General features: G+C 45.5%; 2 protein-coding genes and 1 long non-coding RNA gene across 6 annotated transcripts in view; 1 reads left to right on the top strand and 2 right to left on the bottom strand.

Annotated features, from left to right (window-relative positions):
* Nucleotides 1–25,865, top strand: part of DEGS1 (delta 4-desaturase, sphingolipid 1) — a 39,427-nt gene extending 13,562 nt beyond the window's left edge. The window contains 3 exon segments of one of the 2 annotated variants that reach the window (NM_001244121.1): nt 15,183–15,371; nt 21,557–22,299; nt 25,355–25,865. In NM_001244121.1, the coding sequence (NP_001231050.1) occupies nt 15,290–15,371; nt 21,557–22,299; nt 25,355–25,501 (972 nt within the window). In that variant the 5' untranslated portion in view covers nt 15,183–15,289 and the 3' untranslated portion in view covers nt 25,502–25,865. 2 annotated transcript variants of the gene reach the window in all.
* Nucleotides 1,604–15,083, bottom strand: LOC110255640. 2 transcript variants are annotated; one of them, XR_002336219.1, is made up of 3 exons: nt 15,000–15,083; nt 7,744–13,646; nt 1,604–1,796 (listed from the first exon to the last, which is right to left on the bottom strand). It is a non-coding gene; the product is annotated as an uncharacterized LOC110255640 (long non-coding RNA). The 2 variants fall into 2 exon arrangements; XR_002336218.1 differs by having other exon boundaries at nt 14,442–15,075.
* NVL (nuclear VCP-like) overlaps nt 22,309–26,677 on the bottom strand; it is a 105,751-nt gene continuing 101,382 nt past the window's right edge. The window contains exon 26 of one of the 2 annotated variants that reach the window (XR_002336213.1): nt 22,309–22,404. The gene's annotated coding sequence lies outside the window, so the exon portion shown is untranslated. Of the gene's footprint in view, nt 22,405–22,569; nt 22,915–26,677 lie in introns of those variants that run through there. The other variant, XR_002336212.1, reaches the window with a different exon arrangement.

Here is a 26,677-nt window from a genome sequence, read left to right on the forward strand (position 1 = left end):
GTGCTACATGAGGCTAGGGGGGCATTTAACTTTTTGAAAAGAATATTTTCTGGGTATAAGCTCAAGAGTGGTATTGCTGGGTCATGTGGTGGTTCTGTGTTTGTTTTTCTGATTACCTAGATCCTATGGTCCCTAAGGGTGGTAAAAATTTACCTGAACTCCCATACCATAGAGGTCAAATTCTTTTCCACAACAGTATCCTTCCCGGCACCCTGGGTAAATGACCTGTCTTTGTTGCTATGTTGGTTTTGTAAACAGTGCAGCATAAAAAACTTCAGTGTGCAGACAACTCATGCATGCTTCAGGTGTGGTCAATAAATTAAAAATAAAGAGGTATGGAGAGAAAGAAAAAAAGAAATGAGGCCTGAATTTATTGTAAAAATGACAGAATTACAGGTGGAAAATTAAAAAAAATCAATCGTTACATACCTATACACCCATCTTCATAAAGAGATCAGTGCAGAGATATATATAAAAAGGAAGAAGTCTGGCATATGACATGATGGCTCAGGAACTGAGTGTTTAAACAGCTAGGCATGGCATAGGTTGACCTCAGGGCTCTGGAAGTCTTCCAGAGAGAAATAGCCCACTCAGAAGGGCACCTCTTGATATCTCATGCGAGCCAGGGGAGGAGACCCAACCTGCGTATTGCCTATGGCCAATGCAGCATGAGGGCCTGCTGAGCCAGTGAGAAGAGGAAAACCTAAGAGTGGCTGTTAGAACGGATGTCCACACGAGGGCGCCAGAGTCCCTTCTGGCCCCAGGTGCAGCTCTGAGCCTCTAACAGGTTAGAGCTCCAAGGCTCAAAACCGTGCAGGCTCAGAGTTGGGGCCGATGGTGTCTTGAGTGAAACATGCAGCAAGCACCCAGAGGATTTTTAGGTGTGTCCTGGGCCCCAGGGACTCTCCTCCAAGACGCCTTAGTTCAGGCAGAGGGCACAGGTGTCCCTTCAGTATTTGGAGGTGGATTGGCAGCCTCATTGGGTGGCGGTGTGTTTTTAAAATAATTGAAGGATTCACTGGGCTTTGGTGTGCCTTGTATTCTTCCAGAGCCGGAGACCAAGACACACACAGCATCAGATTTTGATCGTGATCTGGCCATTTTCAAGTTCCTGACCAGAGGGCATTTATGCAGGTGGAGAAAGAGGGTGGTGCTGATGAATAAATGGGGGACTCAGTGGCATAAGTTTGGACAGTTTGGCTAATCCTTGTGCTATTATCGCAAAAGAGGCTTAGGGAATTTTCATTCTTGCCTTTCGAAATGAGCCTCACTTTTCAGTTAGTCGCCAGCGAATGGAGACCTGACCCAAACCAGGTCTGATGTACTAAGCAGGGTGGATTGTTCTCATCAGGCAAGCTCTCAGGGAGTTCCCTCATGGCTGGTTGGTTTAAGAGTCTCTCCTTGTCCCTGCTGTGGCTGTGGTAAGAGCTGCATTGGGAGATCAAACTGTGGCCAGACAACGTCCCTGGTTTCAGGGGACAGCCACAGAAATAAATAAAAAGAGGTATTTTAAAATGAACTTTATTGATAAGAGAGTCAGTGTATATATATATATTCACTGACTCCCTTATTAATTAAGGAATATATATATATATATATATATATATATATATATATATATTCCTACAGAAGAGCTAAGGGAATGGATAGATAAAGCAAATCCTAAAGTCTCTCTTGACACAGTGTCTCTCGTGGCTGATGATTAGAAGAATGAGCCTGGGGATGTCCAGCATAGGAGTGGATTCACTTCCAGGGCAGAGTGTATCTGCATGCGACTCATGGGTGCAGGACAATAACTACAAAAGTAAAAAGAAATAATTAAAAATATGTTTTTAAGAAATAAATTCACACACGCTAGATAATTAGGTCTGCTCTGATGTCCCTGAGCTAAACAGTAGGATGTCTATGCTCACCGACTCCTAGGGCCAGAATGTGGATTTATTACCCTCCAAATCCCAGTCCTTCACAGACTCTCCCCCTCCAATCTAGTAATCAATTCTGTTTTCCAGTTCGTGAGGTTTTTTGGGTTTTTTTGTTTTGTTTGTTTTTTGTAAAAACTTCATTGGTATCATTTGTAAGATTCCAGAGGGGAGGGGTTTCCTGTGGTATTGTATTTCTTTTTCAGACATTTCTTTTAGTATGAGAGTTTTTATTTCCATCTATGTGGCTGCCAATGTCATTTTTGGCTCTTTTTTATGGCTGTGTACTATTCCATTGTGTATATGGACATCCTCTGCCTAATCCAATCCACTGCTCATGGACATAGAATGTGTCTCCGTGTCTTGTTATTGTGAATAGTGCTGCATGAATATAGCATTGCATTTCCATTTGTGAAAAGGACATTTTCTGGGTATATGCACAGGAGTAAGACTCCTGGGTCATACGGTGGTTCTATGTTTATTTTTCGGATTATCAAGATCCTGTGGTCCACAGTGGTTTTACACATTTGCCTAACAGCCAAAATGTAGTAGGGCATTTTTGCTCTACATGCTCTCCAGGGTTTTTTTATTTGAAGATGGCCATTCGGAGAGGGGCGAGGCCATACCTCAGCAGCATTTTGATTTGGAAATCTCTATCAGTTAGCGATGCTGTTCATTCTCTCCGGTGGTTTGTCCTCTGTATATCTGGTTTGGGGAAAGGTCTATTCAGGTTTTTGCCAACGTTTCGTTAAGGTTGTTGGTTTTGTTTTTCTGTTGGATGGCAGTGGTTGAGCTGTTAATTTTGGAAGCCCAGGCTGACCTGGGCTTTTAGATCCATATAAAGTGCCTGCAGGTTTTGCTTGGGAGGTGCAAAAACGGTGATACTTTGGGAAGCAGCTTGGCCAATCATTGGGCATTTTATCTCATGAATTCTCGTGAAACTCCATCCTTTCCTTTCCACGTGAGCCTCTTCTCTTCTTTCTATGCACCTGGTATGAAGACGTGACCTAAAACAAGGTTGGGCATGCTAAGTCCAGTCAGTTGATTGATATATAGAAAGCTCTCACCAAGAACACTCCTGACACACGCGGTAAAACATCTGTCTTTGTCTCTGTGATGGTATTAGTAAGTACTGTGGCTTGACAGTCATCTATGTGCAGACAACTCGCACGTGCTTTGGGGGGTCAATAAATTTAGAAAGAAAATAGGGAAAGAGAGAAAGGAAAAAATACAAAGAAAGAAAAGAAGCATACTTTATGAATGAAGGAATAACAGGTGGAAACTTAAAAAAAGCAGTCGTTACATACACACACCTATCTTTATATATATGCAGGGATATATAATAAAGATGAAAGCCTTCATTATATGATGGGTCTGGAGTTAAGGGTTTAAACAGCAAGGCATGGCATAGGTTGGCTTCAGGGTTCAGAAAGTCTTTGAGAGAGAAATAGCCCACTCAGAAGTGCACTTCTTGGTATTTCATGAAAGCGAGGAAGGAGACCCAACCTGCCCATGGCCTTTGGCCAATGCAGCCCTGGGGACTGCTGAGCAAGAAAGAGGAAGAAAATCTGAGAGTGGCTGTTAGAGCAGGTGTCCACACGAGGGCACCAGAGTCCCTTCCGGCCCCAGGTGCAGCTCCAAGGCTCTAAGAGGTTAGAGCTCCAAGGCTCAGAGTCCGGGCTGATGGTGTCCTGAGCGGAACCCACAGCAAGCATCCAGAATATTTTTGGTTATTTCCTGGGCAGGTCCTCCGCTCCAAGATGCCTCGTGTCAGGCAGAAGACAAAAGTGTCCCTTCAGCATTTGGAGGTGTATTGGCAGCTGGGTTGGGTCCAGTGTGTGCAGAATACTTGAAGGATTCACTGGGTTTTTGCCATGCCTTACGTTTCTTCAGAGGCAGGTTCAGAGACCCACAAAGCGTTGGTGTTGTATTGTGAGTTGGCCATTTTCATGTCCCTGACCGTCGGGGGTTTTGGTAGGTGGAGAAAGAGGGTGGTATTGATGAATAAATTGGGGGCTTCTGTGTCATCAGGGTGGGCAGCTGCGCTAATCCCTGTGATTTTTTCTCAAAGGGTTGAGGGAACTGGCCTTCTTGCCTTTCGAGTTGAGCCTCGCTTTTCGGTGTGGCGCCTCATTACGAGGCCTGACTGAAACCAGGTCTGACAAATTAAGCAGGGTTGATTGGTATCATCAAGCATGCTCTCAGGGAGTTCCCTCGTGGCTGCCTGGCTAAAGAGTCTCTCCTTGTCACTGTGGCTACAGTAAGAGCTGCACTGGGAGATTAATCTCTGGCCAGACGACTTCCTAATGTCACAGGAGGCAATCAAATAAATTGATACAAAGTTATTGAAAATAATGAGCTTAAATAACAAAGAATATATATATTCCTACAGAAGAGCTAAGTGAATGGATATATAAAGCAATCCTAATGTTTCTCCTGATCCAGCATCTCTGGTGGTGGAGGGTACTGAGTATGAGCTTGGGGATGTATGCCATAGGAGTGGATTCATTTTCAGAGCAGAGGGTATCTGCATGCCACACATGTCTGCAGGAAAATAACTAGGGAAGCAAAAAATAAATAAACAAATATAATTGTAGTATACAAATTAATTCATACCTGCTAGGTAATTATGCCTGGTCCAGTGTCGCTTTGCTAGGAAACCTTGACAGGTTCAGCGGCGTCCGTGTGCCTGTCTCTTTCCCGAGCGGCAGCAGTCTCCACCTGGACATCTTCCTGGGTGAACACGGACCCGCTGGTATTGTCGGATGTTGTCATTCAACATTTTCGAATATCGATAGTTTATGGTGCTGCACTTCACTTTAAGAACAAGGTGATCCAATCGTACGTGTCTATCCATGTTGTTTTTCCCACATTGTCCTCCGTTTGGTCCAAAAATCGTGACTACATATAGTTCCCTGTGCTAAACAGCAGGATGTCTGTGCTTACTCACTCCAAGGGAAAGAGTTTGGATTTATCACCCTCCAAATCTCAGTCCTTCCCACACCCTCCCCCTCCAATCTGGCAACCCCAAATCTGTTTTCTAGTTCTTGAGTTTCACTTCTGGAGAAAGGTTCATTGGTGTCATGTGTAAGATTCCAGAAGGAAGGGATTTGCTGTCATATTTGTTTTTGTCTTTTGACATATTTCACTTAGTATGAGGGTTCTTCTTTCCGTCAGTGTGGATGGGGGTGTGGAAATCAGCCCAAATACCCTGGACCATCACGATCGAGGGAAATCCAGAACAAGAACCTATAAGAACGAATGCGGGACCCAGCAATCGCACTCTTGGGCTATATCTGGATGCATCGTCTTTCAACAAGGTACGTGCCCCGCTCTGTTCCTTGCAGCCGTATTCACAAGAGCCAAGACCTGGGAAGACACTCCATGCCCATTGACAGATGAATGGATCAGGAGAGGTTGTACTGTGCCCCTGTGGGATACCACACGGCCAGAGCCACACAAAACGTCCTGCGCACAGCCACGTCGATGGAAGCAGAAACACTCCTTTTGAGTGCGGGAAGTCCAAAGCTGAAGGCAATGCGTTGGAAAGCCCTTGGATCTGGGATCCGACGAAGGGAACCTTTCCACCCAAGAGAATCTATTGGGCTGGCCAACCACACAGGGTGGCCCAACTCGGGGAGGAGGGTGTGGGAAGGCCCAGGGTTGGGGTGGGGGTTCCTGGATGCCCACAGTTGTCCTTGGAGAGGGGAAGCAAGGAGAGCCTGCTCTAAACACAGGGGAACTCCATCTAGTCCCTTGTCCTGGATCAAGGGGGAGGATAATGTGAGAAAAATGATACGGATATACATGTGTGACAGGACGCTTTTGCAACTAAAGGGCAATCGCCAGAGCCCTATAACTCAGCTCTGATGGGAACAAAAAATCATGACGAACACCAAACATTCCCAGCTCAACAGAGAAGACAGCTGGGTCGGGACGCCTGCCTATCTGGAGAAACCAAACGGGCCACCTGCCTCCTTTGACCCTGTCAGGGCTTTGTAGCAATGTGACCTCCGACCGGAAGGAAGTCCCGAGGGCGTATGAATTTATTTCCATATTAATGGCTGTAGTCATCCATTTCCTTCCTTCCTTCCTTATTTATTTCTTTTCTTTCTTTACTTTGACTTCCCTCTTTATTTTTCTGCACCCACTTCTGGCATGCAGATCCCGTCTGGCCAGGTATCGAATCCACGCCACTGCTTCTACGGCCCCAGGCCCCTGCTGAATCCTGTTGTCACCAGAGCTTTAGTGGCAGGAGGTCCTGGATTACTGCCTTCCCCTTCCATTCCCTAAGCTGCTCTGCCGGGGTGCACGTATGTACGTGTTGACTTCTTTATCGGCGGACCTCATTCGTGCACTCTCTCTTTTCACACGGATCGGGATTTGGGTGCCAGCTGCGACAGGAGTTGCAGGGGGCCAGTGTTTCACCTCCCAGCGCAGCTCTGACCCCAGCCACGGCCGTGACACAGAGAGACTCTGAAGCCCGACCACCGCGAGGGAACTCCCTGAGAGCTGGGAGTTCAGGATGCCCACCCACCCTGCTTCGTTCAGCAGACCTGGGTCCGGGCAGGCCTCCAGGCCCCGGCGCCGCACAGAAAAGAGAGGACCCTCTCCAAAGGCAGGAAGGAAATGTCCCCAGGCCTCTTGAGCGAGACAAGCATGGGGATTAGCACAGCTGCCCAGCATCCTGCCCCCCAAGCTCCCCATTCATCCGGGAGCACCAGCCTCCCTCTCCACATCCCTGAAACCCCGACAGGCAGGCGCTGGAAAATGGCCAGCTCACGCTTCCGCACAGATGCTCTGTGGGCCTAGGCTCCTGCCTCTGGATGAACTCAAGGCATTCAGAAATCCAGTGAATACCTGAGGACTTCTATGCACACTGCCACCTAACCAGGCTGACCAGCCACGTCCAGTGCTGAAGGTACAACTGTGTCCTCAGCTGGACATGAGGCATCCTGGAGCAGAGAGTCCCAGGTGCCCAGAAAACAAACAGAAACCTCTGGGTGCTCGCTGTCAGTTCCACCCGACACACCACCCACCTCATTCCTGAGCCTGCACCTGCAGCCTTGGAGCTGCACCTGGGTCCAGCAGGTCCTCTGGCGCCATCTTGTGGACATCTGCTCTAATAGCAACTCTCAGGATTTCCTCCTCTGGGGCTCAGCACACCCCCACCCACCCCTGGCTGCATTGGCCTTGGGCAATATGCTGGTTCAATTCTCTTCCCCCATCTTAATGAAATACCAAGAAGTGCCTTTCCAAGTGGGCTATTCCTCTTTCAAAGGCTTTCAGAGTCCTGAGGCCAACCTACCCCCAAACCACTCCAATCAAACACTTGGCTCCTAGCCCATCCTGTCCTGACAGCCCTCCTCCTTTTTGAGATACACCTGACCTTATGTATTTATGATGATAAGTGTGTCTATATGGAACTATTTTTTTTATTTTCCAACAACTTTATTCCTTCAAGAACATCTTGAAATTTGTCTTTTCTTTCATTTTTTTGCTATCTCTTTCTATCTTTTCCCATTTCTTTATTTATTGACCCCACCTGGTACGTGTGTGTCTGCCTATCAATGGTTTCAGTAACAGAGGATACCAAACACACTGCAGTGGCACAGACAGAATTTTTACCCAGGGAACCAGGAGGGATCTCCGTGAGAGCTTTCTTTCCATCTCTCTACCAGCCTTAATTCATACCACCTGGCTTTTGATCAGGTCTTCATACCAGGTGCATCGTGAGAACAAAAGCAGCTCACATGGAAAGAAAAAGAATTTCGAGATCTTAGAAGAGAAGAGAAGAAGCACAGGGAATATTGCGGCTACTCACCAAAATGTCACCTCTGTACCACCTTCCAGGGACAACATGCAGGCACTTTATCCGGTTCCCAAAGCCCAGGTAAGGATGGGGTTTCATAATTACCAGCTCAACAACAGACACAAACGAACACCGAAAAAAAAAAAATCAATGCATCAATAAATAAACCCAAGCACTTGATTGAGAAAAGGGCAACAGACCTGACTAGACATTTTCCTAAACCAGATACACAGGGGTAACAAGCACTGGAAAAAAATGATCTCCATCTCTCAATCTGAGAGGAATGCAAATCACAACGACCCTGAGGTACCACCTCACACCTGTCCGAATGGTCATGATTAATAAGTCAGGAAATAGCAAATCCTGGAGAGGGTGTGGAGAAGAGGGTGCCCGCCTACAGTGGGAGTGGCTATGCAAATTGGTACCAAAACAATGGACAACAGGATCCATGCAAATCCTAAAAATCCACTAGAAAGGATGCATGCCCCAGCAACCCCACCCTTGTGACTATATCTGGACACATATTCTTTTCAAAAGATACTTGCCCTGCTCTGTCCCTTGCAGCAATATTCACAATAGCCAAGACAAGGAAACAAACTCAATGTCCATCGACAGATGAACGGATTAAGAAGATGTTGTTCAAAGATTCAGTGGAATACTACGATGCATCCATACAAAAAGCCCAAAAAATGACAATCTCAGCAACATAGATGTCTCCAGAAACATCCTGTGTGAAGTAAGTCAGAAAATGAAAGACAATACCATAGCATTCCCTTGGTTCTGGAATCTATCAAAAGGCACGAATGAACCTGTCTCCCAAAAAGAAAATCTTGGACTGGTAAAGAGATTGTGGTTGCCAGATTGGGGGTGGTGGTGGATGTATGTTGGCATGGATTTAGGGGGTTAATGGATGCAAACTCTAATACTTGGAGAGGGTTAGCAATGGGATCCTGCTCTACAACACAGGAAACTATCTGGACTTCTTTTTTTGGAACTAGATGAAAGATAATGTGAAAAAAATGATATCTATATACAAGTACAAATGGATCACATTGCTGTTAAAGAGAAATTGAGAGAGTACTATCAATCAGGTAGAGTGGAAATAAAAAAGGATAAAAGAAGACATTACAGGCTCAATGTTCACCAGAGAAGATGTAGGGTCTAGCCTCCTGCACCTCGAGAAAAAAAGCAGGCAACCTGACTCTGTCGAACTTGTCAATATTTCTTAGCAATGGGGCACCCGACCAGACGTAATGACCTAGGGTGTATGAATTGAGTTATACTGTAACATCTTTATTTATTTCGATTCACCTGTTTATTTTTCTGCACACAGGTGTGGCAGGCAGATACCATCTGGCCAGGTACTGAATCCACCTCACTGCTTCTTTTAGCCCAGGCCCCTACTGAAACCCTCTGTCACCAGAGGTAGAGGGTCAGGAGGTCCTTTATTTCTGCTATCGATTCCCTTAGCCACTCTGGAGGAATATATGGATGTATGTATTGACCTCATTATCAATGAAGCTCATTTGTTCAATATCTCTCTTTATGTATAAATTTATTTGGGTGCCACTGCGACTTGGGATGTTGTCTGGCCAGGGTTTAATCTCCCAACACAGCTCTTACCACAGCCACAGCAGTGACAGAGAGAGACTCTTAAGCCCAGCAACCACGAGGGAACTCCCTGAGAGCGTGCTTGGTGATACCAATCCACCCTGCTTAATTCATCACACCTGGCTTTGGTCGGGCCTCCAATGCCGTGGCGCGGTAGTGAAAACAGAGGATCATCGCAAAAGGCAAGAAGGAAATTTCCCTAGGTCTCTTGAGCAAGAAAAGCACAGGGATTAGCACAGCTGCCCACCATCATGCTGCCCAAGTCTCCCCATTCTTTTGTCAGCACCAGCCTCTCTCTCCACATCCCTACAGCCCTGACAACCAGGGGCTTCAACATGGCCATCTCACCTTTCAACACAGATGCTGTGTGGGTCTCGGCTCCTGCCTCTGGAGGAACACAAGGCATTTGGAAACCCAGTGAATCCCTTCAGCATTCCAAACACACTGCCACCCAACCAGGCTGCCCAGCCACATCCAATGCTGAAGGGACACCTGTGTCCTCTGCCTGACATGAGGCATCTTAGAGTAGAGATTCCCAGGTGCCCAGAAAAAGAAAAAACCCAAACCTCCTGGTGCTTCCTGTGAGTTCTGCCCAACACAACATCCACCCCACCTGAGAGCCTGCCTCTGCTGCCCAGAGCGGCACCTGGGTCCAGAAGGTCCTCTGGCGCCGTCTTGTGGCCATCTGCTCTAACAGCAACCCTCAGGGTGGCCTCCTCTCTCTAGCTCAGCAGCCCCCTGGGGGCTGCATTGGCTCTGGGCAATATGCTGGGTGGATTCTCTTCCTCCATTTTCTTGAAATACCAAGAACTTCCCTTCCAAGTGGGCTATTTCTCTCTCGAAGGCTTTCAGAGCCCTGAGATCAACCTACGCCCAAACCACTCCCATCACTCATCTCCGAACCATTGTGTCATGACAGCATTCTTCTTTTTGAGATATGCCAGCACTTATGTACTTATGAAGATAGGTGTGTATATATGGAACCATGGATTTTTTTCTTAATTTTCCAACTGTTGTTCCTTCACTCATACAATAAAGCCTTGATTCTTTTCTTTCTTTCTTACTGTCTTTCTGTCTCTCTTGCTTGCTCTTCCTTTTTGTTTCTTACTTTATTGACTGCACCTGAAGCGTGCAGGGGTTGTCGGCCCATCAATGGTTTGCAAGCCACAGAGGATACCAAACACACCACAGCAGAACAGATGGATCTTTTATCCAGGGAGCCAGGAGGGATCTCCGTAAGAGCTTTCTTTATATCTTTCTACCAGCCTTAATTCACCCAACCTGGCTTTCAATCAGGTCTTCATTCCAGGTGTATAGATAGAACAAAAGTGGCTCACAGGGAAGGAAAAAGACAAAGTTTCAGGAGACCTCATGAGAGAAGAAGCACAGGGATTAGCACAGCTGCTCACCAAAATGTCACCTCTGTACCACCTTCCAGGCACAACACACAGGCACTATATCCAGTTCCCAAAGCCCAGGTCGGGATGGGGTTTCAAATTTACCAGCTCAACATCTGATACACGTAAGCAGCAAAAAAAAAAAAAAAAAAGAAAGAAAGAAAAAAAGCATAAATATATAAACCCAACCACCCAATTGACAAATTGGCCAAAGACCTGAATAAACATTTCCCTAAACCAGATATACAGGGGCAACAAGTGCTGGAACAAAATTATCACCATCACTCATTAGGAGAGAAATGCAAATCACAACGACTATGAGTTTCCACCTCACACCTGTCTGAATGGCCATCAGTAGTAAGTCTACAAATAACAAAACCTGGAGATTGTGTGGAGAAGAGGATGCCTTCCTACAGGGAGAGTGGCTGTGGAAATTGGTACAGACACTATGGGCAAAAGGATCGAGGTAAATCCTGAAAATACATACAGAAAGAAAGCATGCCCCAGCAACCCCACTCTTGGGCATATGTCTGGATGCATATTCTTTTAAAAAGACACTTGACCAGCACTGTTCCTTGCAACAATATTTACAATAGCCAAGATACAGAAACAAACACGATGTCCATCGACCGATGAACGGATTAAGAAGAGGCTGTACATAGACACCAGCGAATACGACGATGCAGCCATTAAAAAAAAGTGACATTCACAGCCACATACATGGAACTAGAAGCTCTCATACAAGGTGAAATAAGTCTGAAAATAAAAGACGGTGCTAGAGGACAACCCTTGGTTCTGGAATCTAACAAATGGCACAAATGAACCTTTCTCCAAAAAAGAAAATTTTGGACTGGTCAACGGACTTGTGGTCGCCAGATTGGAGGGGGACGGTGAGGGAAGGCCTGGGTTCTGGGGTTAATGGATGCAAACTCTACTGCTTGGAGTGGGTAAGCAATGGGATCCTGCTCTACAGCACAGGAAACTCTATCTAGACAGTTGTTTGGAACTAGATGGAGGATAATATGAGAAAAATTACATGCATATACTTGTACGACTGGATCACATTGCTGTTAAGTGGATATAGACAGAGCACAATCAATCAGCTATAATGCAACTAAAAAATGATAAAAGAAGATATTACCAGCTCAGTGTTCACCAGAGAAGTTGTCTGGATCCAGACTCCTCCCTCTGGAGAAAAAAAGCTGGCAATGACTCCGTTGAACCCGTCAAGATTTCTTAGCAATCGGAAATCCAACTGGAAGAAATTCCCTACACTATATGAATTGAGTGCTCTATCAACATCTTCATTTATTGATTTATTTTGACACACCTGTTTATTTTTCTGCACAGAGTTGTGGCACGCAGATACCATCTGGCCAGGAAATGAATCCATGCCACTTCTTTTATTAGCCCAGGCCTGTACTGAAACCCTCTGTCACCAGAGGTAGTGTGTCAGGAGATCCTTTATTACTGCCTTAACTATCAATTCCCTTAGCTACTCTGGAGGAATATATGTCTGTATTGACTTCTTTATCAATTGAGCTCATTCGTTCAATATCACTTTTATTTGTAAATTTATTTGGGTGCCACTTGCCACATGGGATGTTGTCTGGCCAGGGTTTAATCTCAGAGTGCAGCTCTTACCACAGCCACAGCCGTGACACAGAGAGACTCTGAAGCCCGACCACCGCGAGGGAACTCCCTGAGAGCTGGAAGTTCAGGCTGCCCACCCACCCTGCTTCGTTCAGCAGACCTGGGTCCAGGCAGGCCTCCAGGCCCTGGTGCCGCACTGAAAAGAGAGGACCCTCTCCAAAGGCAGGAAGGAAATGTCCCCAGGCCTCTTGAGCGAGACAAGCACGGGGATTAGCACAGCTGCCCAGCATCCTGCCCCCCAAGCTCCCCATTCATCCGGGAGCACCAACCTCCCTCTCCACATCCCTGAAACCCCGACAGGCAGGCGCTGGAAAATGGCCAGCTCACGCTTCCGCACAGATGCTCTGTGGGTCTAGGCTCCTGCCTCTGCAGGAACCCAAGGCATTCGGGACCACGGGGAACCCCTAAAGCATTCGAACCCCACGGCCACCCGAGCAGGCTGCCAAAAGCCACATCCAGTGCTGAAGGGACAGCCGGACGTGAGGCATCCTGGAGCCGAGTCTCCCAGGTGCCCAGGAAGCGACCCCAAACCTCTGGGGGCTCGCTGTCGGTTCTGCCCAACACCCAATCCTCCCAACTTCTCGGCCCGCCTCTGCTGCCCTCAAAGGCAGCTGGGCCCAGGAGGTCCTCTGGCGCCGCCTTGTGGCCATCGTCTCTAACAGCACCCCTCAGGACGGCCTCCTCTCTCGGGCTCAGCAGCCCCCCCGCCCCGTCCCGGGAGCAGGGGTTGAGGGTGGGGGCCTGCAATGGCCCTGGGCAGCATGCTGGGTGGATTCTCTTCCTCCACTTTCTTGCAATACCAAGAACTTCCCTCCCAAGTGGGCTATCTTTCAAAGAGTTTCAGAGCCCTGAGGCCAGTCTACTCCAATGCACTCCATTCACTCAGCTCCCCAGCCGTCATGTCAGGCCATCATTTGTCCCTTTTTATATATGCCTGCACTTTTGTAATTATGAAGACAGGTGTGTATATACGCAACTATGGATTTTTTCTTAATTTTCCAACAGTTATTCCTTCATTTATACAATGGTCTTGAGTCTTTCTGTTTTTCTCTCTCTCTTTCACTCTATCTTTCTTATTTTTTTGAACCCACCTGAAGCGTGACTGTGTTGTCCACCCATCGGTGGTCTTCCAGCCACGGAGGTGATCACACCCACCTCATCAACACACAGACATCTTTTCCCCAGGGAGCCAGGAGGCATCTCCGTGAGAGCTTTCTGTATATCATTCTACCGGCCTTCTTTTAGGTATTTCCCCTAAAATAAATGGGAACATATGTTAATGCAAAGATATGTCCGTGACAATTCATAGCAGATTTATTTATAATAAGTAGCTCAAAACTAGAAAAAATCCACACATCTATCACTTGGTGATGGGATAAATAAGTCTGGCAGCTTGAGATGTAAAAATACTGTTAGCAATAAAAAGGAATAAATTATTGACACAAGCATCAACAGGCACAGATCTCAAAAACATAACATTGAGGAAAGGAAATCTTCCTCAAAAGAATATATCATGGCGTTCCCGTCGTGGTGCAGTGGTTAACGAGTCTGACTAGGAACCATGAGGTTGCAGGTTTGATCCCTGGCCTTGCTCAGTGGGTTAAGGATCCAGCGTTGCTGTGAGCTGTGGTGTAAGTTGAAAATGCAGCTTGGATCTGGCATTGCTGTGGCTGTGGTGAAGGCCGGTGGCTACAGCTCGGATTAGACCCCTAGCCTGGGAACCTCCATATGTTGTGGGAGCGGCCCTAGAAAAGGCAAAAGGACAAAAAAAAAAAAAAAAAAAAAAAAAAAAAAACCGAAACCCAAAACAAAACAAAAAAACTTGACAATTTGAATCACAATCTAAATAAGATCAATAGGTGTTCCCTCGTGGCTCAGCGGTCCAGGATGGTCACTGCTGTGACTCTGGTTACAGCTGTGGTGCGGGTTCCAACCCTGGCCGGGTAACTTCCACTGACAGAGGCAAAAAAACAAAAACAAGAACGAAAAACCAATACATTGCAATTTCCTCTTTTCCTTGTTTCTTTTGCATTTTACTTATTAAAGTACCCAGTACGTTGTCCCATATTTAAGGTCTTGCGATTCCATAGCTGTGGTGTAGCATAACATTCTCCTCTGTTCCATTTTCTACTCATTACAGTTGTATCTCGGGGCTTGCGGGTTCGTGCCGTTCGCTTACTCTGCGGCACACTCTGTTGGTTATCGTCCTTTTTGTCATCTTAGTCAAAGTTTCTTTTTTAATGGAGAAGTGGTAACTTATTTTGAAACAAAACGTCCCCTCCTTCAGGAAGAGGTGGTGGTTCGGACCGCTTCTGTGACAGATGTAAGGTTGAGCAATCACCTTGTAAGAGCAATAGAATAATTCAGGCGAAACAAATTCCTCCTCATTTTTCACTCTCAACAGCAGTGATTTCCTTTCTCTTTATTAGCTTTTAATAGCCACACACTCCGCATTTTTCCCCGTGAGGTATTATTTCCAGTAGGCGGCCAAAAATAAACAAAACTTGGGCTAGATGCCATTCATTAATGACCAAGGATCCTCGTGATGGAGCTCCGGCCTTCCCCGGAGGCGTTAAAGCGCAATCTGTAACTTAAGACCTTTTTCACCTTTTCCCCGGGCTCGGGCACCGGCACCTGGCAGGATAGGCCGCAGGGAACCGGGACTCGCAGGAACACTCTGCGTGGGCTTCGCCCGCCCCGCCGCGCTCCCCCTGGGGGCGTGGGGCGGGGGCGGGGCCTCTGGACTCCGCCCCGGCCTCCTTCTCCTCCGTGGCTCCGCCCTCCGCCGGCTGACACGAGTCGGGAGCTGCCGCCGCTGCCGTCGCCGCTTTCGCCTTCACCTCGGAGATCGAGAGCGGGGAGCAGGCTCGCGAGCCGCCGCCGCCTCCGTCGCCGCCATGGGGAACCGAGTTGCGCGGGAAGACTTCGAGTGGGTCTACACTGACCAGCCCCACGCCAGTCGGCGCCAGGAGATCCTGGGTGAGGTCTGGGCCTGCGCCCCGTTATGTGCGCGCGCGCGGCCTCCCGCCTCCAGGACGCGCCCTCCGTGAGCAGCCCCTGAACGCCCGAGGCCCGTTAAGAGCCGGCTCCTGCCGCGTCCAGCCGCCGCCCGGGCAGGTTGGCCGCGCCGCGGCGCGGGAAAGGCCAGGGTAGGCTCAGGCCCGAGCTCCCGGGCTCGGGCTCGGGCTCGGGCTCGGGCCCGGGGCGGGAGGGAAGGAGCCCCGCGCGTCCCCGGCCCTTCGGCGGAGAGCTCAGGCGCGCCCTCGAGCGCGGGCGTCCGGTCCCGACCTGGGTTTGCTTAGAGCCGGGTCCCCCGAGCGCCTTGATTCCTATGCCGCTGGTGGGTGCCGTTTCCTCTCCCTCCTCACCCTCCTCCACCTCTGCCGACCCGGCCTGGCCGAAGCCAGCCAGCGAGCTTGCGCCAGGCAGGGCGTGGCCCGCCAGCATCTTGGGGCCCACGCGCTGGGCGCGCTGACGTTGGCAAGACGCGGACAGGCGATCCTGGCAAGAGCTGCTTGCGGTCTTGGGCCCGGGGAGGGGTCGGGTGGTACCCGACTGGTGTGACCCCGCGGTGAGCGTTCCAGGATCTGGGTCCTGCTATGATCAGGCCGCTCTCATCCTCACAGCAAGAAGGGGTGCAAAAAGGGCAGTTTCATATATATTTTTTCATCCATCCCAGTTCTGTAGATGAAAGTCTGAAGTATGGAAGACTTGCCAAGATTAGCCTTCTCGACCCCTAACTGCTAACTTAGGGCCTTTACATCAGGTTAACTAGGCCTCTAGAGGTGTAAGGCGCTCAGCTATTTGCAGCTTCTGTACTGCACAGAGAATTCTCTCCTTTCTCCCAGGGTACTTTTAATGATATGGTAGGCATTGTGTTGAGTGCTTTACAAACATTACCCAATTTAATCCTCCCAATGAGGAGGATTCTCCCTATTTCAAAGATGAGGTAAGGGCGAATAAGTAAATGTTAGAGGGAATTCTGATGTGGGTTAGATTGCGTCCAAAGCAGATGCTTTTAACCTCTTGGCTGTTGTTTCAAAAATCAGGAGAGTAGTGGGTGGCAAGTTGAATAGGAGGAACTCTTTCTCATACACAGTATTCCCCTAGTTTTTCTTCTCCATTTGTGCAGTGAAAAGAAAAAGCGAGCCCCTGATTTTTTTTTCTGGGGTATCTAAGGGTGGAAAGTTCATGTATTCACAAAAAGGAGTTAGTAGATCCCATTGAAATGGATTTTTAAAAATTGAGTCAGTAAATTGGGAGTCGAGCCTTTATAGTTGCTATCAAGGGTAGCCTATTAAGAGACTGGTTCTTGGATGCCTTCCTTCTTTTTACTTTTAATTAAAGCATGTATTTTGCACATCACTTACACATAAGAGATAGCATAAGGTTCATTTTTTATCTATGCCTGATCACACTGCATAAGAGTAATCTGGTATCCACCCTCACCAACTCCTGGATACTGGAACTTAGCTGTTTAATATTCAGAAAATCAAGGAAGTAGAAAGGTGATTGTTGATGCTTATCTCAATATTGAGCCTTTTCCCCACAAACTTATTATCACTGGACCATTTCACTTGAAAAGTAAAAGGACTATATACTTCTCAATGAAAACATTATTTTCCCTGCAGGTATAAATACTGTTCTGTGTTCCATTTCAGGGGTGGAGCTGGAATAACCTCAGGAAAGATAAGAATCTGGAGGCTTGTTTAAACTATACTTAAATGGGAGTTCCTGTCGTGGTGCAGTGGTTAACGAATCCGACTAGGAACCATGAGGTTGCGGGTTCGGTCCCTGGCCTTGCTCAGTGGGTTAAGGATCCGGCGTTGCTGTGAGCTGTGGTGTAGGTTGCAGACGCGGCTCGGATCCCGCATTGCTGTGGCTCTGGTGTAGGCCAGTGGCTACAGCTCCGATTCAACCCCTAACCTGGGAACCTCCATATGCCGCAGGAGCGGCCCAAGAAATAGCAAAAAGACAAAAACAAACAAACAAACAAACAAACAAACAAAAAAACTATACTTAAATGATGAGATATTTCTAGACATATCAGATTTTTAGGGAGAGAGAGGCATGAGAGAACATGTGTATGTTGTGTGACAACCAATATCTGTACACTAAATTGACCTTTAAAGTTTATGTTAAAAGTTCATTTAGAGAGTTCCCTTGTGGCTCAGCAGGTTAAGGATCCGATATTGCCACTGCAGTGGCTCTTATCATTCTGTTGGCATGGGTTCATTTCCTAGCCCAGGGAATTTCCACATGTCTCAGACATGGCAAAAAAAAAAAAAAAAAAAAAAAAAAGCCTCCATTCAAAATTAATGAAGGCTAAGGCACTAGAGCATTATTAATGGTTCGGATGATCACAGGAAATGCTTCTTTAATGCTGTGCTTCCACAGGGAAACAGCGTATTTTGACAGCCTTATTAAGATATAATTCACAAGCTATAAAGTTCACCCACTTAAAGTATATATATCACTGTTTTTTTAGCGTATTCTCAGAGTTTTAAATTATCACTATGGGTGTTCCCATCGTGGCTCAGCGGAAATGAAATCTGACTAGCATCCATGAGGACACAGGTTTGATCCCTGGCCTCACTCAGTGGGCTAAGGATCTGGCATTGCCGTGAGCTGTGGTGTAGATCGCAGACACGGCTCAGATCCCACGTTGCTGTGGCTGTAGAGTAGACTGGCAGCTACAGCTCCAATTCAACCCCTAGCCTGGGAGCCTCCATATGCTGCAGGTGTGGCCCTAAAAAGACAAAATAGATAAATAAATAATAAAAGAATTAAAAAATAAACTATCACAACAATCTAATTTTTAGAAAATTTTGTTATACCAAAAAGAAAATCTTATGTTCATTAGCAGTCTCCATGGTCCCCGTCTCCAACTCCCAGTCCTAGGCAACCACTAATCTTTCTGTTTCCATAGATTTTCCCAGCTGGGACATTGCTTACAAATGAAATCAGACAGTACTTGACCTTTTGTGATTGATTCTTTCACTTAGAGTAATGTTTTCAGGACTCATCCCTGATGTAGCATATATCAGTTCTCCACTCCTATTTGTGGCCAAATAGTTTTTGTGCGTGGTGTAAGAGAGAGGCCCAATTTTGTTTTTGCATGTGGATAGCCAGTTGTTCTAGCACCATCTGTTGAAAAAACTATTCTTTCCCCATTTAATTGTATTGGCACACTTGCGGAATTTATTTATTTATTTATTTATTGTCTTTTTAGTGACACACCCATAGCATATGGAGGTTCCCAGGCTAGGGGTCCAATTGGAGCCATAGCTGGTAGCCTACACCACAGTCACAGCAACACCGGATTTGAGCCACAAGCTGTGGCAACACGGGATCCTTAACTCACTGAGTGAGGTCAGGGATCAAACCTCACCCACATCTTCCTGGATACCAGTCTGGTTCTTAACCTGCTGGCCACAATGGGAACTCCACAGTATTGATTATTATATACTATTACACCTTTGCAAACATTTGGTACAGAATTCCTTAGAGCAAGTTGATTTGTCTGAGAACTGCCATGTTTCATGATTTTAGAGTCCTTAGAAAATGTGTATTTTCTATACCTTGTCAGTTGTCTCAGTTTAATCAAGTGTTATATAAGGTAAAAATACTGGAGCTCTAAGCAGAAATAATATTTTATTTCTGTATAAAATAACATGTTTTAATATAAAAGAATTATTATCCACCAGTGAACCAAATGCTTGGTATTCTTTGGAGAAATGCTCAAAATGCTCATATTTTAATGAATGACTTATTTGAACTTTTCATTTATCTCAGGAAAGTTAGTTTTAGACTAATTCACCTGATATTTACATCAGGATAATTAGTTTTAGACTAAAGCCTGTAGGGTTACTTTTTTTGTCCTGTTGCCTACAAAATTATTAACATTTGATGAAATGAATAGATACCAAGAAAGATGAGAGGTTAGAGGATGGAGACAGAAGAGAGGAAAGAAACAGGAAGAATTACCTGGAATTAACACCACTTTTATTTCTTGTATATAAAACGACCTAAATAACTTCCTATCTTGCATTTTAAGCTTTTATTTAGTTCTTCACTTTACATTTAGAGAAAAGAGGGTAAAATTGCTCTTTTTTCCCTATGTATCCTTTCAAGAACATTCTGGAGTTCCCATCGTCGCTCAGCAGAAACAAATCTGACTAGCATCCATGAGGATGCAGGTTCGATCCCTGGCCTTGCTTAGTGGGTTAAGGATCTGGCGTTGCCATGAGCTGTGGTGTAGGTCACAGACGTGGCTCTGACCCCACGTTGCTGTGGCTGTGGTGTAGGCCAGTGGCTACAGCTCTGATTCGACCCCTAGCCTGGGAACCTCCATATGCCACGGGTGCAGCCCTAAAAAGAAAAAAGACAAAAATAAATAAATAAAAACATTCTGAATGACCTATCCCAAGAGAAAGGTCCGTCCCTTTGCAAACCTGGATGGAATGTACTTGACCACACACAAAACCAAAAACACTTATTACATCTCAGCTTCCCTCAGTGGTGGGACACAGAGAAGAATCTCTCTTTGCCTGTAGAGGAAACTTAGAGAGGTTTTTATTACTGGCATTTTTATTTTATTTTTTATTTTTATTATTATTATTTTTTTTTTGGCTGCACCCACAGCATTTGGAAGTACCCAGGCCGGGGATCAGATCCAAGCCACAGCTGCAGCAACGCTGGATCCTTTAACCCATTGAGCCAGGCTGGGGATTGAACCCAAGCTGCCGCAGAGACAACACCAGATCCTTAATCCACTGTGCCACAGCAGAAACTCCTTATTGACCTTTTTCATGGTACTTGGATATTTGCACGTAAATTCAATAAAGAAAATTTGGAGTTCCCGTTATGGCGCAGTGGAAACAAATCCAACTATGAACCATGGGGTTGCAGGTTCAATCCCTGGCCTTGCTCAGTGGGTTAAGGATCTGGCATTGCCTTGAGCTGTGGTGTAGGTCGCAGACACCGCTCAGGTCTGGCTGTAAGCCGGCAGCAACAGTTCTGATTGGACCCCTAGCCTGGGAACCTCCATATGCCGTGGGTGTAGCCCTGGGGGAAAATTAAAAAAAAGAGTTGAAAAGATCTAAGTGTAGCTCCTTGGGGACCTAGACTCAGAAGTGAAAACTAGCAGGGCCCTGTGGGCTCCTTGGCACAAACCTTTCTCTCCCATTTCTAAAAAAAAAAAGAAAGAAAGAAAATTTGAATTGTACAATTCTAATGCAAATAAGGAAAGTGGCATCATGAATTGATGTCGTTCTTTAGAAATTACCCTAATTTCTAGAAAAGTAGAACAAGTCTAAACTGGCAAGAATTTTACATATCTTTTACTAAATCTCTAAAAATATGAAAATGGTTAGAAGTTACAATTGGCAACTAGCAGTGATTCAGTCATTATAAAGGAAATTATGCCATCTAAGTGTATGATATATAAACTATGTATAAGTATATTGCACATATAGCCTGTTACATATATATAATTAAAAGTATATAGTAGTAAATCTATATAATCTGTCACACACACAGATTTATCAGACCTGACTGCCATTTTGTAAAACTTATAAATTTAGGATACAAAGAATCATTAGGAGTGAAAAGGGAGCTGGATAACGTGAAATCTACTCATTTGTGACTGTTTTTCTAAATGTGAAGAGTCTAGATTTTGAGGCTCATTTTTTTTCTGCATACATTCTCAATTTGTTGTGACACAGTATTTAGTAACTTTACTCATGGAATATACTCCTTCCCTGTGGAGTTTCCACTGTGGCTCCTCGGTAACAAACTCGACTGGTATCCAAGAGGATGCAGATTCTATCCCTGGCCTCACTCAGTGGGTTAAGGATCTGGAGTTGCCGCAGCTTGCGGCTCAGATCCAGTGTGGCTGAGGTGTAGGCCCGCAGTTATAGCCCCGACTGGGCCTCTGGCCTGGGAACTTCCATATGCCACAGATGGGGTCCTACAAAAAAAAAAAAAAGAATATACTCTTCCCTATAGTAGAGAGTATTTAGTCAAGTCTCTAGTAGAGGGCATATAATGGAAAAAGAAAAAAAAATTGATGTATTAATTTAGCTTAATGTGTTAATTTTAGCTGGAGAACTATGAAGCACTTTTCTCAGTTTCTGATTTTTTTGTTTGTTTTTTCTTTACAGCAAAGTATCCCGAGATAAAATCTTTGATGAAACCTGATTCCAACTTGATATGGATTGTAATTTTGATGGTTCTCAGTCAGTTAATTGCATTTTATTTAGTAAAGGACTTGGACTGGAAATGGGTCATATTTTGGGCATATGCCTTTGGAAGCTGCATTAATCATTCCATGACTCTGGCTATTCATGAAGTGTCCCACAATAGTGCCTTTGGCCACTGCAAACCTATGTGGAATCGTTGGTTTGGAGTATTTGCTAATCTCCCTATTGGTGTTCCGTATTCCGTTTCCTTTAAGAGGTATCACATGGATCATCATCGATACCTCGGAAGTGATGGCATCGACGTGGATATTCCAACTGATTTCGAAGGCTGGTTCTTCTGCACCACTTTCAGAAAGTTTATGTGGGTTATTCTTCAGCCGCTCTTTTATGCCTTTCGACCTCTGTTCATCAACCCCAAGCCAATTTCCTATCTGGAGATTATCAATACTGTGATCCAGGTCACTTTTGACGTTGTGATTTACTACGTCTTGGGAATGAAATCTTTAGTCTACATGCTGTCAGCATCCTTACTTGGTCTAGGTTTGCACCCAATTTCTGGACATTTTATAGCTGAACATTACATGTTCTTAAAAGGGCATGAAACTTACTCGTATTACGGGCCTCTGAACTTACTCACCTTCAACGTGGGCTACCACAACGAGCACCATGACTTCCCCAACATTCCCGGGAAAAACCTTCCCCTGGTAAGTGAAGGATTTGATACGTTCTAATCTCTGATGGCTCTGTGATCAAAAGCAGTCTTGACGTGCTCATTTAAAATGGAATCTAGTGGATTTTGTCCGTCTAGGCTGTTGGTCAAAGAAAACAGGAAGAGTCTGAGTCCTGAGTTTGCAGAGTTCACTTCCCTGGATCCCTAAGCCTGGTGGTAACATGAAGCGTTCAGAAGTGTTGGGGGATCTGCAAAATTAGCTAACGTGTAACGTGATTCAGAAGTAGAAAATGAATTCCCTCTGTGAAGGGAGCAAGAGTTCATTACTGCTACACTGAACGCATTCAGCTGAGGTTTATGTGTTGGTTTGTCGTGAGATGCAGAAGTCCTGCACAATCGACATGCAAAATAAATGAACAGCAGTTTCCAGTACCACAGGCTTTGCCCAGGCAGGCACCTTCCCCTCACGGGAGACTTTTAGTGCGTGGTCTGCAGAGGGGGTGACGACACACTGACGCGCATGCTTTCATCCTCCCCGGAAGGAGGGCCTCTCCAAAGTCAACCACATTCCCGATGAATTCTCGTATTACACTTTCCATCCCCAGAATGGACAGCTCTTGCAATTCCATTACCACATGTTTCTGTAATTCTGAAAAGGGGAAGTTATGTGAGATGTAATACCCATTTTTCTTGATTTTTTTCTTTTTTTTAAGCTGTGACATAAGGAAACCATAGCCGGATATTTTATGCTATCATACCCACTCAACCAAATTTTATGGATTTCCTCTTAAGTTTTTCAGTGTTGAATGTCTTCAAACTCACATATAACATGACAGCTACATATAACATTTGATTATTAGTGGATTGCCAGCTGAGGAAAGAGAAATCTAGAGAGGACATTGAGTTAGTGGAGAAAATGAGAATCTGGACCGTGTAGTAGATAATAGTACATCAGTGTTAAATTTCACAGGTGTGGAGTTCCCGTGGTGGCGCAGTGGTTAACGAATCCGACTAGGACCATGAGGTGGCAGGTTCGGTCCCTGGCCTCGCTCAGTGGGTTAAGGATCCGGGGTTGCCGTGAGCTGTGGTGTAGGTCGCAGACGCAGCTCGGATCCTGCGTTGCTGTGGCTGTGGCGCAGGCCTGCGGCTACAGCTCCAATTACTGTTCCCTAGCCTGGGAACCTCCAAATGCTGCAGAGTGGCCCTAGAAACGGCAAACAGCCAAAAAAAAAAAAAATTCATGGGTGTGATAATGGCATGTTACGGTTTTGTTGAGGAATGTCCTTGTTCTTAGGAGATATGTATTGAGAATTAAGGGGTGGAATATCCAGGGTAAGTTTCCCCATGATGTCTGCAACTTACTCTCGTTCAGCAGAGAAAGTGAGGTATGTGGTGTGTATTATATACAGGGTGAGAGGAAGTGGCCGTGACATAGTGTTAGTGGACCTAGTGTTGGTTTTACTGTTCTTTCAACTTTTCAGTAGGTTCTACGTTTCTCAAAATAAAACACCACACAATAGTCAGGACAGCTTTGAAGCTGGTGCAGTGTGGTGCTAGTGCAGCCACTTTGTGCTGTACTGGCCTGGGCAGGATGCACCTCCCTCTGCCAGCCTCTCCCCTGAGTAGGAAAGTACATTTTTATTTTTTAAGAGGTTGTGGTTTAAGGAGAAAGCCAGTCACTGTCTGAACAAAATTGTTTTTCCCAACATAAGCCTCATACTTTGACTTGTCATTTTCTTGAACAGTCGTTAAACTGAAAACTTAGTTTAGGGCAAACATTACTTCAGGCCCATGGTCCCTCAGTGAATATTCATTTCCCCCTCCATTTCACACTGTCTTCATATTCCTTAACTAAGCTGACAACTGTTCTCTTCTCTACTCTTCCCTTCCCTGCTTTTTCTATGGGATATGCCAAAGAGTTCTCTTGTTCTGCAGTAGTTATGTTTCATTTAACTATCACATAGTTAGCTAACAGGTGTGCATAACATCGTTTGCTCCTAAAGGCTTTAGTGAGATGAACTCGTAGGTACAATCCATCCATTTAAAATGCATAATTCAATGGTTTTTAGATTGTTCAGAGTTGTCTAGCCATCACGGTGGTCAATTTTAGAACACTTCTATCACAATAACTAGGTTCTTGGAGTTCCCGTCGTGGCGCAGTGGTTAACGAATCTGCCTAGGAACCATGAGGTTGCGGGTTCGGTCCTGCCCTTGCTCAGTGGGTTAAGAATCTGGCGTTGCCGTGAGCTGGGGTGTACGTTGCAGACGCGGCTCGGATCCCGAATTGCTGTGGCTCTGGTGTAGGCTGGTGGCTACAGCTCCAATTGGACCCCTAGCCTGGGAACCTCCATATGCCATGGGAGCAGCCCAAGAAATGGCAAAAAGACCAAAAAAACCCACAAAACAGTAACAAGGTTCTTTATTTTTTTAAACTGAGCTTTACTGGCTATAGGACACTTTTTTAAGTGTGTTATTTTTCCAGTTGCTCACAACTTGCTTTGTAAAGTATGGAGACAGATATCCAGATATTTATGATGTCGGTGTTTGAATTAAATTGGACATGTGGCTAATCAATTTCCCAGGTTTTCTAACTCAGTATTAAAGAATTTATTAATTTTTTACTTATGTACTTTTTAAAAGGTACAGATTATAAACATTTTGGTTTTTGATTTTTAGCATTTTTAGACTTAAGGACTTTCTTGATTCAAAATGCTTATTCAGGATCTTAACTGCCATTTTATTTTTTTCTTTTTAGGACCGCATCCACAGCATATGAAAGTTCCCAGGCTAGGGGCTGAATCGGAGCTCCAGCTGCCGGCCTACACCACAGCCACAGCCACATCCGATCTGAGCCACATCTGCGAACTATACCACAGCTCAGGACAATGCCGGATCTTTAACCCACTGAGCAAGGCCAGGGGTGGAACCTGCATCTTCATGGATCCTGGTTGGGTTAGTTTCCACTGAGCCACAAGGGGAACTCCTCGTGGTGTCTCTTCTACGTGTCTGTGTCGGACAGTTCATCTCCCATCTTTAATAGGACTTGTTTAACACGCATTATTCATCTTGCTGTGTTTTTTCCCTTCTAGGTGAGGAAAATAGCAGCGGAGTACTATGACAACCTCCCCCACTATAATTCCTGGATAAAAGTACTGTATGATTTTGTGACGGATGATACAATAAGTCCTTATTCGAGAATGAAGAGGCATCAGAAAGGCAAGGTGTTTCTGGAGTAAGCATCATTGTAGCCAAAGGACCTCCTCCCTGACACTTCACAATAGCTGATGAAGTGGAATCTTCCCATGATTAAATTAAGACCAGTGATGTATAGACGAGCCCCTCGTACAATGTTAAGTGTGATCTCCACAGTATCAAGAAGCTAATCTGACTTTCGGCAGCCAGCCTGGCTGCACCATTTCAGCTTTACTCACAGGAACCTTGTTGGTTCTGTCACCACTGTGGTGGGTTTTCTCACTGATTTCTGACGTTTTGTAAGCATATCATAAAAAGGAGCTTTTAAAAAGCTATTTCTAGTTCATTATTTTCACTCTAAGGATTTACTTTATTAAAATGGCTAATAAACTGAGATATTAATCACAATAGTGTTTATCACTTTTTATTTTACTGTCTTTACACTATAACCGGAGGACTGTAGTGAGCTTACTTTAAAATTTTGAAAAGGCCTGGGAGTTCCCATCGTGGCTCAGCGGAAACAAATCTGACTAGTATCCCTGAGGACGCAGGTTGGATCCTGGCCTCGCTCAGTGGGTTAAGGATCCAGCATTGCTGTGAACTGTGGTGTAGGTCCCACACACAGCTCAGAACCCATGTTGCTGTGGCTGTAGCAAAGGCCAGTGGCTACAGCTCCAGTTTGACCTTTGGCCTGGGAACTTCCATATGCCTTGGGTGCACCCCTAAAAAGACAAAAAAATAAAAAAATAAATAAAAAGCCCTGGAGGAGTTCCATCGCTGCTCAAAGGTAATGAACCTGACTGGTACCCATGAGGATGCAAGTTTGATCCCTGGCCTCGCTCCATGGGTTAGGTCTGGTGTTGCTGTGGCTGTGGCATAGGCTGCAGCTCTGACTCTACCCCTAGCCTGGAAACTTCCATATGCTGCAGGTGCGGCCCTAAAAAGACAAAAAAAAAAAAAAAAAAAAAAGGAGAAAAGGGCCTGGAAATACTTCACTGCATGCCAAATGAGTCATTTTTAATTTTTACTGTTGTATACACGTGACCTAAATCAGACACTGCTGAGTCCCGCACAGCCTTATCCATAAGTAAAGACATTATTGAATTTAACCACATCCAGCATTCAGCTTCCTTTTTCAGATGCATGGCCTCTCAAATTAGAAGCAGCTCCACTGATGAAGAGTTTTGTGTCATTACATTTCAGCAGAAATTGGTTGAGTC

This window comes from Sus scrofa, chromosome 10 (genome assembly GCF_000003025.6).
Source record: "Sus scrofa isolate TJ Tabasco breed Duroc chromosome 10, Sscrofa11.1, whole genome shotgun sequence".
Taxonomy (NCBI): domain Eukaryota; kingdom Metazoa; phylum Chordata; class Mammalia; order Artiodactyla; family Suidae; genus Sus; species Sus scrofa.